Below are 13,537 nucleotides of genomic sequence, written 5' to 3'. Positions count from 1 at the left end.
CTCTGTGCTGACAGCTCAGAGCCCGGAGCCTGTTTCAGATTCTGTGTCTCCCTCTCTCTCTGACCCTCCCCCGTTCAAGCTCTGTCTCTCTCTGTCTCAAAAGTAAGTAAACGTTAAAAAAAAAATGTTAAAAAAAAAATGAGTTCAACAAGATTGTATGGTGCAAGATGAATTGACAAGTACCATTGGTGTTTCTATCTACTAACAATCTGAAAATGAAAGTAAGCAAACAGTTCCATTTACAATAGCACCAAACAGAATAAAATACTTAAGGATAAGCTTTACAAAAAATGTGCAGGACTTGTAACTAAAAAGCAAAAAATAGCATTGAAAAAAATTAAAATAGGCTGGAATAAATAGAAAGACATATTTTGTTCATGGGTTAGATCTCATATTGTCAAGATAACAGTATTCTCCAAGTTGATCTCTAGACTCATTGCAATCTCTATTGAAATCCCAGCTGGATTTTTTTTTGCACAAAATGGCGGGATAATCCTAAAATTCATATTTCATGATGCAAATGTCAGGGACCCAGGAGAGCCAACACAGTGTTTTGAAAGAAGGACAAAGTTGGCGGATTATATTCACAATTTCAAAACCTGCAAAACTACAGCAATCGAGACAGAGTAATGCTGACATAAAGTACATAGGTCAGTGGAATAGAATTGAAAGTCCAGAAATAAACCCTTATATTTATGATCACTTGCTTTTTGACCAGACAGTCCATTGGAGAAAGAATGGACTTTTTATCAAATGGTGCTGGGACAGTTGAATATCCACACAACTATGAAGTTGGACTCCTACCTCACGCCATGCATGAAAATTAACTCATAATGGCTCATAGACCCAAATACAAGAGCCAAAGCCATAAAACTCCTTGATGAAAATATAGGAGTAAATCCTTACAACTTTGAGTCACACAGTGGTTTCTTAGGTATGATACCAAAAGCACAACAGCAGAAAAAGAAATAAATGGGAGTTCCTCATAATAAGAAATGTGTGCATCAGTGGGCATCATCACGAAAGTGAAGACCACCCACAGAGTACGAGAATATTTCTCCAAATCCTATTTCTGCTAAAGGATTTGTATTCATAAATATATCTAAAAAATGCTTATAATTCAGCAATAAACAGAAAATAACCGTTTTTAAAATGGGCTAAAAGTTTGAACGTTCTCCAAAGTAGATTTATAATAAGCGCGTAAAAAGATGCTCAATATCATTAGCTATTAAGAAAATACAAACCAAAACCACAATAAGATGCCACTCCACACCCACTGGGATGGCACCAACAGAAAGATAATAGCGTGTGTGGCAAGGATGTGGAGAAAATAAAGCGCTCATTCGTTCTTGGTGGGAATGGACGATGGCACTGATATTTTCAAAGAACAGTTTGACAGTTCCTCAAAATGTTACACGTAAAGTTACCATATCACCTAGTAATTCTGCTGGATATATACCCAAGAGAATTGAAAACATATGTTCACACAAAAATACTTGCATATAAACATTTAGAGCAGTGTTATTCACGAAAGTAAAAAAGTGGAAACAGCCAGAATGTCCAACTGATGAATGAATAAACAGAGTGTAACATATCCACACTATGGAATATTATAATACAATAAAAGGGAAGGAAAGACTGGTACATGCTACAACATGGATTCACCTTGAACATCTCATGCTGTGTGAAAGAAGCCAGTTTCAAAAGACTACGTATTGCATGATTCCATTTGTGTGGGATCTCCAGGATAGGCAAAGCCCTGGAGATAGAAAATAGATTACTGGTTGTCAGGGACAGGAGGGAAGGGAATGTGGAAAGTCACTACTCATGTGCCCTGGGTTTCTTTGGGGATAATGAAAATGATCTAACATTAAATCGTGGTGATGGTTTCACAAAGCTATGAATATACTAAAAGCCAGTGATTTGTACACTTTAAAATGGTGAACTTCATGGTAGGGGAATTAGATCTGAAGAAAGCTATTGTCAAAAAAATTAGGCACACGTGGGCATTAGGATTCTGGGCTCTCTCATTGCCCGGATATGATGTTACCGAAACTAATCGTAAAGATCTGAGTACCACATAGAACGGCTTATTTTCTTAAAATTTTATTCCTCCCATTTTTTTCCCCTCTTTTTTATCATTGGAAGCTAGAAATGCTTTTGTGTTGCTGATATCAACCTTTTTACTGCTTCATCATTTTTGTAAGCATGGAAAAGAACAGAGGGTAACCTTAAAAGAGAAATCTTCAACTTTGGGGCCAGATTTTTATCTTCGGCTGCTACCTTTTGACATAACTCACATGCATGATCCTCTTGTACTGCATATTAAAAAAACCATAGAGATTTGGGTTTCTGATGAGAATTTCAAACCCATGGGGATATTTAGTACAGGTGACAATGTCTTTCCCATGAGATCTTGGGGCCAGATTTATTTTGTGGGAAAAACGTATTTTCGCTCTTTTTCATCAAAAAAAATCTCACCTGCAGTTCTTTCTATAACCGCTTCCATTTTCCAAGCTTCTAGGAAGCTTTTATAAAAATGGTGTGTTGTCAATATTTGTTACATCCACAGGTAATCTTTCTGGTCAGCATATATTACGTCTACTTAATTACTACTACAGCCAAGCAAATTTGCCGCCATCCATGTCCAGTGCTCTGTCTAGTAAAAGATACTTTGGCATGGCTTTTGGGATATTGATTTAGAAGAAAGGTTGAAGTCCAAGTTTGAACATTGTCATCCTGCTTACCTGGCGGCCTCTGACCTTCCATGACGTTTCCGCATGTGTACTGCCACACCTTTTCCAAAGACAGGCGTGCTGTGGAACGCTGCTTTAGAGGCTCTTGCCAAGAGCCAGTTGCCAAGGAATGTGTTTATGGTTTGGGATCCAAGGGCTGGTGACTAGCAGCCAGTTGAAAATGGTTTCTTTTGCCTTCCTTCTCACCTACCGCCTTTGCTGCTTACAGGAAGATCTGCTTGCACTGCAAGTGCCCTCAGGAGGAGCACATGGTGACAGTGATGCCCCTAGAGATGGAGAAGACTGTCAGCAAACTCATGTTTGACTTCCAGAGGAACTCGACCTCAGATGACGACTCAGGCTGCGCCTTGGAGGAGTACGCCTGGATCCCACCAGGGCTGAAGCCTGAACAGGTACCATTCTTGATTGGGCAGGGGCGGGGGTGGGGGGGGCAGTTGTGGTTTGGGCCGCCCGTCCTTCCTCATTCCAGTTCAGAGGGAAGAGTTAACTTTGCTGATTCAGAGAAGTGGTTGGGGCTCCATGGGTTGAACGGCTTCGGGGGCCCCGGTGGGAACTGAGTCCTGCGTGGGCCACTGTTAATTCATTCTGGATTGCCATTGTTAACTGTCAACAGAAGACTGACTAGAAACTTCTCAGGAACAGTGGCTTTAAAACGTTAGAGAAGGAAACTTGATTTTTGAAGGGTGGAAGGGATTTCTACATCGGCCATGAATCTCTAAGATTCTTTGTTAAAGGAGAGGGAGGAAATAGGGATTTGCTTTATTCTTCCCAGTGATATATGCTGTGTTTAAATACTAAGTTTGGCCTTGCTTTGCAAAGAAAGACATTGGCATTTCCTGAAATATTTGGCACTTCCTACAGGCTGTAAATATTATTGGCTTGATTAGATGAACTCTGTTTCTCTCTGTTTCACTGTGTTTTTCTCAGTGATGTACAGCCTCTGCTTTGTATTTCTATAGTTGGCGTTTTCTCTTCCACAGACTCATGTTGGCTTAGAAGTCCCCTCTTTTTAGCTGGATACTTTGATGAGCTCTGAGCTGTGCACCCCTCTTTTTCCCTCTGACACAGAAAATTCATCCTCTAGTGATCTTCTCTATGTCTGACAGAATGTTTTCAAGCTTAAAATACCCCTAAAATGTGAAGTCAGGAAATCTCTGCGCGATAACGCTTCTGGAAAAAGTTCTTTATGATTAAGAAAGACCCAAGAATTCCCAGGTGACTCCCGAGTTAGACACGGATAACATCTCTTTGATGAGCCATTTCTCATTGTCTTCTAATATATGAGGTCACAAATTGGCACCCGAAGTCAAGCACACTGGCAGGATTGGCTCAGTTAGCAAAGTATTCTTTAAAATTTTGCATTAGTGACTAATCCTTAAAAATGAGGAGTTTTAATGTAAAAGTTCATAGTTGTATCTTAAAGAATTGAGGATCTGGCATCTCATCCCTGCAAGGATTGGTGCCGGCCAAGCCTGAGCTGGATGCTGGCCATTCTTCTTAGACAGTTGGATCTCTCCGGATCGCCCAGTCCATTTCAGCCTTTGATGTTACCTTCCCAAGCCCTACAGGCACTTCATTTTTGTGATCTCTGTCCTAATTCTTACTAGGAAGAAAATGTTTTAGAACAGCAACATTCACAGAAAATGATCTCCATGAGAACTTAAGGGAGTTCTGTGCTGAGATATTAGCAGGAAGAAATAAAACCATTGTCTCTCAGCTTACAGGCTAAGGTTCTATCTTTATTTTCTTCTGCTTCAGTGCAGATTGTGTTATTAAAGAGTAGGCTTCAGAAAAATGAGAGTGTTTGATTGAGTTTGTCTGAAAAGTCAAATGAGGTGGTGGGTGACTGAGAATCTTTGACATCATCGCTCTGCTGCCAGTGTTTGAGCAGTGAATTTTCACACCTAGATACATCTGTGAGCTTGTTTCATTTTCTTGCTAACCTCATTTCCAGCAACTTCTAAGAGACCCATCTCTCTTTTGTTCACATTGCTTTCTGCGACATTGGGCCCTGAAAATCTGAAGTTAAGCTATTTTGGGTTCCCTGCTTAGGTAGACTCTTCTCTAAGACCGTGAAACATCATTCTATGATTTTCAGATGTGGAGAAAATTGTCTGTAGGACCAAGAAAACAGGCAGTTGTGGAAACTGGAGTCTTGGTTCAATTCACCAATTCTGAAGCGAGTGCTTACAGTATTTTTGGAGGCCGCTTGTCTCATCCAAAAGGAACGTTATAGGGAAACAAAGAACCACTTTCTTTGATTTGTTTTGCAAGAAAACAATTAATGCTCTTCAACAAATGGGTTGAATTATGTCCAGTGACAGGGTATTCCCATCTCTTATATAACTCTCCTGTTCCTTGGATGGTCTCCTCTATTCCCTGAACTTAGTCAAACCTATGTGACACAGAGAGTTAGGAAGGGCATTTGTTCTCCAGAGAGTGAGAGATTATCTCTTCAGACTCTTTGATGGACTGTATATTTGCCTAATAAAATACGAGTCTATATTTAAAGGTGTTTGAAGGGATCATGTTGGACAAAAGAAATGGAATCAAATTTTAAAAGTATGATATCATTCAGGCGTGTGGGGGCTCAGTTGGTTAAGCACAGGACTCTTGAGTTTGGCTCACATCATGATCTCACGGTTGTAGGATCAAGCCCCGTGTCAGGCTCTATGCTGACAGCATGGAGCCCACTTGGGATTCTCTCTCCTTCTCCATCTGCCTCCCCCTCCCAAAAAAATGAAAATAAAAATGAAGATAAAATTATGAGATATTTTAATATCTATTATGGAACTTTTTATACATTTAAAGGTTTTTTTTTAAAAAGCTCTCATGTTCTAAGAACGTTCTAAGATTAAAACAATTTGGGACCCTGAATGCCTTTCACTGAAAATGCTGATGTTTAATATCATGTTAGTCGTCTCTGATTTGAGAAAACTCCTTTTTTTACCAAGAGAAATTACAGTGAACATTAAATGCTCTGTGCTGCAGGCAAAATGCTAAAGACTAGTTAGGGTTAAGAGTAATGTGCTTTCATTTCTGTGAGAACCTTTCATTTTACTCCCTGATCACGGGGTTGGTAGTATACCTTCAGGTGATACTCTTTATTATTCTATTGCTTCTGAGAAATGCCTTCAACTATATATAATGCACATGGCAGTCACCTCCCATTTAGAGAGGTGTTTTTGAATATGGGCATTTAATTTCATAAAAATCTCCTCGCCGAGGAGCGCCTGGGTGGCTCAGTCAGCTTGAGTGTCCAACTCTTGATTTCAGCTCAGGTCGTGATCCCAGGATTGTGGGGTCAAGCCCCACATCGGGCTCTGCGCCGAGTGTGGAGCCTGCTTGAGATTCTCTCTCTCCCTCCCCCTCTACCCCTCCCCCCCCCGCCCACTCTCTCACTCTGTCTCTCAAAAATAAATCACACATTTTTTTTAAATCTTAAGAAAAACCTCCTAGCTACAAAACCCAACCTTCTTGAAGTAGTGTGAGAAACGGTACATATGACCCATGATGCCAGAAAGGAAGGGCGTTCATGTTGTGACTTTTAAGGATTTTTAGTCACTGGGGCCGCTCACACCCCTCTCCCGCCGTTCGCTTCAAACAAGGTGTGTCCTGTCATCCGGAGAGCCCTCCGCGACCTAACCTGCCCTGATTGACCATCTGTGCTCGTTTCCAGTTTGTCTTCACGCTCACTAACATGTGCCCCGTCTCCTAGAGCTGTCGGGGTGATAAATTTATAGTGGGTGATACTTCAGGAGGAATTTGGAAAAATATTTAGGATGCCGTTGGAACTGCAGATGGTGAGCAGGGGTTCTCTACTGGAGCCCTATTGGAATTTGGGGCTGGGTAATTTTTTGCTGTTGGGACTGCCCCTTTCAGTGTAGGATTGCTCACAGCTTCCTTGGCCTCTCCCCACTAGATCCCAGTAGCACAAGCCACCCACTCCCTAAGACCTTGGGATGACCAAAGCTGCCTCCAGGCAGTGCCCAGTGACCCTGGGGGTTCACTCAAGTGGGGTTGAGAAACACTGGATGAAAGTGACCTTAAAACCTAAAGGGTCAGTCGGCAAAATTTTGGCTCAGTCGAGGCATAAAAGGCTGACCCAGATCAGCAGTTCCTTGAGTGCTACCATGTTCTAGTTCCAGTGGCATAGCTGCTCCCTCCTAACAGGGTCAGGTATTTAGCAGAGTGAAAAAGGGGGGAACCCTTGCTGCTTGAGCAGAGGCCGTGCTTTCCAAACAAACAGACCCTGCTATCCTCAGTGAGTCAAAACAAGGATTGGAGTGGGGTGAGGACCAGGGAGCGGCACATGGGCCACCTTTTATTCTCCAAAACAGAAATCGAGTTCTCCTTTGATATAGGGAAAACTGGCTCATTGAAAAAAAAAAAAAGAAAGAAAGAAAAGAAAATATGAGATACCTAAGGAAGTGGGTCAAAATCACCCGTAATTCCACCAGTAAGGAGTACTGTTTTGCAACCTTTATAATAGGCGTGCAGCAAGTATCTTTGTAAAAGGAGTACTTTCTCTTTTGTTTCGGACAAAAAAAATGTGATGATGCCGTCCATTTACCCTGACTTTCGTTTCACTTCATCTCCTGTGAACATTTTTCGGGATCCGTACATTTAGATCCAGGTTATCCTTTGGAAGAGTTGTTTGGTCCTCCCTGGGAGTTTCCAGCGTGGAAACCTAGTGGTACCACCCACCACTAGGGGGAGCATTTGGAAATGGATGTTTAGAAGGGGGTACTTAACGGTCAAAATAATTCCACTAGCATTAAAATGGGTAGCAGCTTGGGACGCTGAGCATCCGGAAAATCGCCAGATGTTTCTACAAAGACAAAGCAAGTCGGAGTGCCAAGAGTGCCACTGTTGAGCGCCCTAAGCTGACGGTTTCTTTTTGAAGGGTGCCTTGTTGGCAGCTCTCCGCTGCATTAAATAAGGTGGGGGCAGCCGTCGACCCTGTGCATTTGCCTCTTCCTCTCCTGAAGAACAATTCTGAGAGGTGGAGTGGTCACACATAAGCCTTTTTAAGGCTTTTGACTTGTTGTGGGAAACTGTCCTCCAGAAAGGTTATAACTGGTAAGTCCTCTGGGTACACAGTCTTCGCCGGGCACGTGTGGATGTGTTTTTTCTGTTCGTTCTGCTCAGTGCTCCATGCAAGCCTGATTCCTCTTTATCGATGTTTTGGATATTCCAGCATCTGTAGACGGTAGACAATTCTCAAATATGAACGTCCCCAATCCTTGGCTTCCAAACGTTAGTAATATTCCCTTGGCCTTAAACTGTGTCTTTGCGCCTAAAGAGCAGTGGTTGGGTCATTCGTCCAGAAGTCTCAACTCGCGCATCACATGACCACAGGAAGGAGGCAGATACCAGGAGTCAGTGTCCAGCGTTCGGCTTTCATAATTCTGCCCCATGTGGCAAGTCAGATCATCCAGTGCTGCCTTGCCTACAGGAGGGGGTGAACTAGTTGGTTTCGAGCCCCGTGAAAGTGTGCAGTATCTCTCTTGGAGGTACATAAAAGTCTTTGTTTGGCTTTTCATTTAGTGACTGTTGCTCATCCATCAGGTATCAGATTAAATGCGTTTCCTGAAGGCGCGTCTCTGACCACCGCCTACACCCACTGTGAGATTGGGTCCCCAGTTACATGCTGCGTAGCAGTCCCTGCAACTTCCCTTATTAGCACGTTTTCAAATGTAATTAAATACCTGTGTGATTATCTGCTTGGTGTTGGCCTCCTTCACTCTGCTCTAAGACCCGAGAGGGCAGGGGTCTTGTCTGGTTCGTTCTTCACGAATCCCCCAGCGCCTAGCACAGTGCCTGACCCGTGGCAGCCAACCAGCAGATACTTGTTAAGAGACAGGCAGATGACCCAGATGCTCGGCAGAAGCAGAAACGTTCAGGATTGCATCACACGGAAAAGACAGGAGTCATCAAAATGTTTTGTTTTTTTTTCTAACATGAAGGATTATTCTGTATCAGGTTTTCCTGCTCCTTGTGTTTCTCTTAAAGGTATGTGTTCTAAGCAGATTCCCCTAACCATTTCAGTGGCTTCAGGGTTTTCTTAGCTTACAGGGGACGGGAGACTGGTGTGCTTTAGCCCACACGTGCATGAAAGCTGCTGACTCTAAGACCCGGGCCTGGAGCATGGTAGCAGGAGCCTAGGGTCTGGCAGGGAATCATTTGCATCTCAGTCCAAATATGGGGAGCCCTTTGGGAGCCACAGGGCGAGGAGGAAGAAGCTGCATGGTCCAGCGGGAAGAACGTCACCTCTGCAGTCGGGCACATCTGACCCCTCCTCCGTACCTTTCTAACCGAGAAAGGTACTCACTTTCCAAGAGTGTTGGTTTTCTCATGATGATGATGATGACAGTGGAGAAAATCCTCAGCGCTCGTTACGTGCCCACCACCGTTTTTAACTTTGCTTGCGTTACCCTATTTAATTCTCGAATCAGCCTTACCGGGTCCTTGTCACTCCTGTCTCTGTGTCAGAGGTGAACAAAGCAGGGCTCAGATTTAACAACGTGCCCCCGGCCACACAACCGAGCAGCAGAGACCGATTCAGTCTCCAACAACCCACCCTGGGAGTTGGTATTCCTAGACGGATAGGCCCCAGGGCCCCGAATGAGGGAGCGTGTGCACACAGAAGGTGCTCGCTGAAATGGTTGTCACCTTACTGCCCTTCCTGTGAAGCTATCGTGTCACCGATAACTGTTGCCCCGAACTGAGCAGGCAGCAAGAGGGGGAAAGGAACAATTGCTTGTCCGGGACAGAGGAAGGTTGGGTGAGGGTGGAGGACGGTTAACAGGAGTCCCACGTTCCTCCTCAGCCTTCTCCAAAGCTTTCAGTCAAATCATTTCGAATTCTGCCGAGACAGAGGCCTTTCTGTTCCCAACGTCGCCTGCTGTGTGAGTGTCGTAAAGGTGCACATCTTTCCTTCTTTCAACATTTTTTCATTGAGACAGAGGGAGACACAGAATCCAAAGCGGGCTCCAGGCTCCGAGCTATCAGCCCAGAGCCCGACGCGGGGCTCAAACTCATGAGCTGTGAGATCATGACCTGAGCCGAAGTCGGACGCTTAACCGACTGAGACACCCAGGTGCCCCTTTTTTCATTTTTTTTTTTTTTAATCTTTATTTCTTTTTGAGAGAGAGAGAGAGAGAGAGAGACAGAGTGAGAGCAGGGGAGGAACAGAGAGAGAGGGAGACATGGAATCCGAAGCAGGCTCCAGGCTCCGAGCTGTCAGCACAGAGCCCGATGCCGGGCTCGAACACACAAACCTGTGAGATCAGGACCTGAGCCGAAGTCGGACGCTCAACTGACTGAGCCACCCAGGCACCCCAAGGTGCAACATCTTTCTAATGAAGTTATGGCTCCACTGAGTCAAAGCTACTTGGACAGGGGCTCAGACGAGGCTACCTGACTGAGTTCTCCCGTGCCCCAAGCAGGTTTCAGAGCTGTCTGCTGAAGAGATGAGCTCCCCCACCCACCTTCCTTGGTGCCTGAAATCTGCAACATCACCGTCACTAGGCCTAGGAGGAGTGAGTCCATAGGCCGCTCATAGGCCGTTTGTGCTGCCCCTCAGGGGATCAGCAAGTCAGCGGGGGCATCACTTCTGGCTCTGGCCTCTCTTTATTTGCCGCTTAGAGCTTCTTTCGCACCCGTCTCTGATGGGTGGGCTTCTTGGCAGTGCTCTCCTGGACTGTGTTCCCCCTGAGGGGGTAAGGAGAGAATCAGAGACTATGCTGGAGAGTTTTTCATGCATCCATTCACTTATTCAGCAGATACTCGTGTGTACCTACTATGCTTCAGGCACTGTCCCAGGCACTGAGGATAAAACTATAAACACGATAATTAAGGTTTCTGCTAGATTGTAGTTGTAAGGGGGTGGGTGTTGGAGACCTAAATTAGAAAGCAAATAGATGTTGCAGATACGTGCAAAAAGAACAATCATTTTAATAACAGTGCTGTAAGCGTTTAGTGGACTCATGTTTACATGTGTCGGCTGTTGTGCTAGGTGCTTTACACGTTGTGTCTCATGTAATCCATACCATGAAGACAATACAGCTCTTCTGTGATAATGGACGTGGACTGGCACGTTGGGCGGACCGGCTAATCTAGATTGATTGGTCAGGGGCAGCCTCTCGGACCAGCGGTATTTGATCTGTTGCGGAATGACCTGAAGAAGCCAGCCATGCAAAGATCTGGCTTGTTGAAGATGTTAAAGTGTCCATTTTGTGAAGCTCAGAATGGAAATGAAGTCAGTACCAACTTTGTATTTGCATCAGGAATTGGGCGGGGGGGTGGGGGGGAGGTGCGCCTGGGTGGCTCGGTCGGTTGAGGATCTGACTCTTCATTTCGGCTCATGATGTCACGGTCACAGTTCCTAAGAGCGAGCCCTGAGTCAGGCTCAGTGCTGACAGCACTGAACCTGCTTGGGATTCTCTCTCTCTTCCTCTCTCCCTCTCCCCACCCTGCCGCACTACCCCCCACCCCATGCTTGTGTGTGTGTACACATGCACATGCTCTCTCTCTCTCTCTCTCAATAAATAAACTGAAAAATATATATATTTTATAAAAAGGGGAGCACCTGGGTGCCCCAGTTGACTGATTCGGCGTCTGACTCTTGATTTCAGCTCAAGTCATGATCTCAACAGTGAGATTGAGCCCCACATCTGGCTCTGCACTGACAGTGTGGAGCCTGTTTGAGATTCTCTCTCTTTCCTTCTCTTTCTGCCCCTCTCCTGCTCTTATGTACCTGTGTTCTCTTGCGCGTGCGCTCTCTCTCTCAAATAAATAAACTTTTAAGAAACTTTAAAAAATTATGGGCAGGGTGTCGTGGATGGTTTGGGGAGAAATGAATGGAGCCCGTGCAGTGTCCAGCTCTTGCCAAGGCATCCAGGAATGTGAAGCCTGGAAAACCCCACGGCCTTGGTGGCCTCTGGGACATCGAAGGAGCCCTCACACCCATCACCTTGATGTTCCTGCCTGCAAGTGGGGGTAAGGCAACAGAGAGCCCCCGTACAGATACTCTCAATAGGTTGATGTCTACCCCTTTTATCACGTGCCCTCCCTTTCCACACGTGAGCCTGTTGGAGGGAATCATACATTGTCTCTTTCACCCCAGGTACTCGGTGCCTAAAATAATGCCTGATGCCGATTACTCGTTCTGTGAAACAGATGTTACCTGAATAGACCATCACATTGGTCTTGTACTGATCCTTGTACAAAGTCCCTCCCGTCTCCAGGGAATACCTCGCCACTCAGAGAGGATCAGAAACTCCACTCGCTTGCCACAGGTAGTAAGGGGCAGAGCCAGGATTCCCACGAGCTGTCTCTGCAACTCCAGTGCTTGTTTGGGCTCTTCCTCCTCCACCCCTCTTTCTTCTCCGGTGACCCACCCAGGCTATCAGATCCAAGGAAGCCGACTTGGCATATGTTGGAAGTACACGCCACATGCATCACACAAGGCCCTTTCATTCTTAGGGGAGGGAAGTTTCTTCTAATCTCAGGTTGACTCCGGTGACTAAGGGATTTCTCTTTTCTCCACCTCCAGTTTCCCCATCCCTGCAGGAAGCAGGAAACTTCAAAGGCTAACTTTGCCCCATCAACAGTCTCTGTTTATCTCTGGCTCTTCTCACTCTTCGGTCCTGGCCGACAGCCCACGTGGCGAGAACCACATTTCCTCTACTCCCTCCAGTGGCCCCCGTGTTCCTGTGCAGTATTACATACCTGGACACTCACCAGTGATATTCATTCAGCGGGCATTTATGGAGTGCCAGCTATATGCCAGGCCTTTTCCGGGCGTTGAGGGACAGCCACGAGCAGACCAGTATCCTTCCCCTTACGAAGCCGACATTGTAGCAGAGGATGCTGTTCACAGTAGCGTGAAAGCAGACGACTTGCAGAAAGTGATGTGTGCTAGAGAAGCAATAAAAAGGGGTGATATGGTTTAGATCCAGAGAGGACAAACGTTTTCTGCGAAGAGCCGCACAGTAATTATTTTAGGCTTTGGAGGACATATGTAATCTCTATCACAAATACTCTGATGCTGTAGTGGAAAAGCAGCCAGAGACAACCTGTGGGTGAATGGGCATATGACAGTAAAACTTGGTGTAAAAGAAGTAGTCAGTGGGCCTGATTTCACTCAAAGGCTATCGTTTCCTGGTCCCTCATTTAGAGAAGCTGCTTTAGATGGTGTGGCCAAGGAAAGCATTGTTGAGGAGATGACATTTGAGCCGACTTGTTGCTCCAATTATTACTTGTAATGTTTTCTAGTTATTTGGATAGAGAGAAAGAGAGAGCAAGTCAGGGAGGGGCAGAGGAAAAAAGAATCCCAAGCAGGCTCCATGCTCAGCAAGGAGGAGCCCAACACAGAGCTCGATCTCACGAACCTTAAGATCGTGACCTCAGCTGAAATCAGGAGTCAGATGCTTGACCAACTGAACCACACAGGCACCCCTCAGGCTGAGCTGTTCCTTAGATGACCCACGTTTTGTCAGCCTCGTCCAGTGGTTTTTCAAAGTAAGGGTCCCGTACCGCTTGGGAACTTTCCTAAAAATGCAGACTCCAAGGCTCTGTCCCAGACCTACTGAACCAGAACTCTGAAGGTCGGTCCACCATTCTTTTTGGACTCTAGGTGTTTCTGATATGTGCCAAAGCTTGAGAACGGCTGCTCGAGGGTCGTGGGAAAAACCAGTGTTCAAAACACATGGAGCCACATCTTGGCTCTGCCCGTTTTTAGCTCTGTGACCTTGAGTGGACTGAACTTCGCTTGT

The 13,537-nt window shown here is 45.3% G+C and overlaps 1 protein-coding gene across 3 annotated transcripts in view; it reads left to right on the top strand.

Annotated features, from left to right (window-relative positions):
* Positions 1–13,537, top strand: part of PRICKLE2 (prickle planar cell polarity protein 2) — a 323,193-nt gene that overhangs the window by 231,323 nt on the left and 78,333 nt on the right. For all 3 annotated transcript variants that reach the window (XM_042979354.1, XM_042979353.1, XM_007084362.3), the window contains one exon: positions 2,965–3,148. In XM_042979354.1, coding sequence (XP_042835288.1) covers positions 2,965–3,148 — 184 coding nt within the window. The remainder of the gene's footprint in view (positions 1–2,964; positions 3,149–13,537) is intronic.

Source organism: Panthera tigris, chromosome A2, assembly GCF_018350195.1.
Source record: "Panthera tigris isolate Pti1 chromosome A2, P.tigris_Pti1_mat1.1, whole genome shotgun sequence".
Taxonomy (NCBI): domain Eukaryota; kingdom Metazoa; phylum Chordata; class Mammalia; order Carnivora; family Felidae; genus Panthera; species Panthera tigris.
Note: the sequence above shows the minus strand (reverse complement) of the source record. Positions and strands in the feature narration are given on the sequence as shown.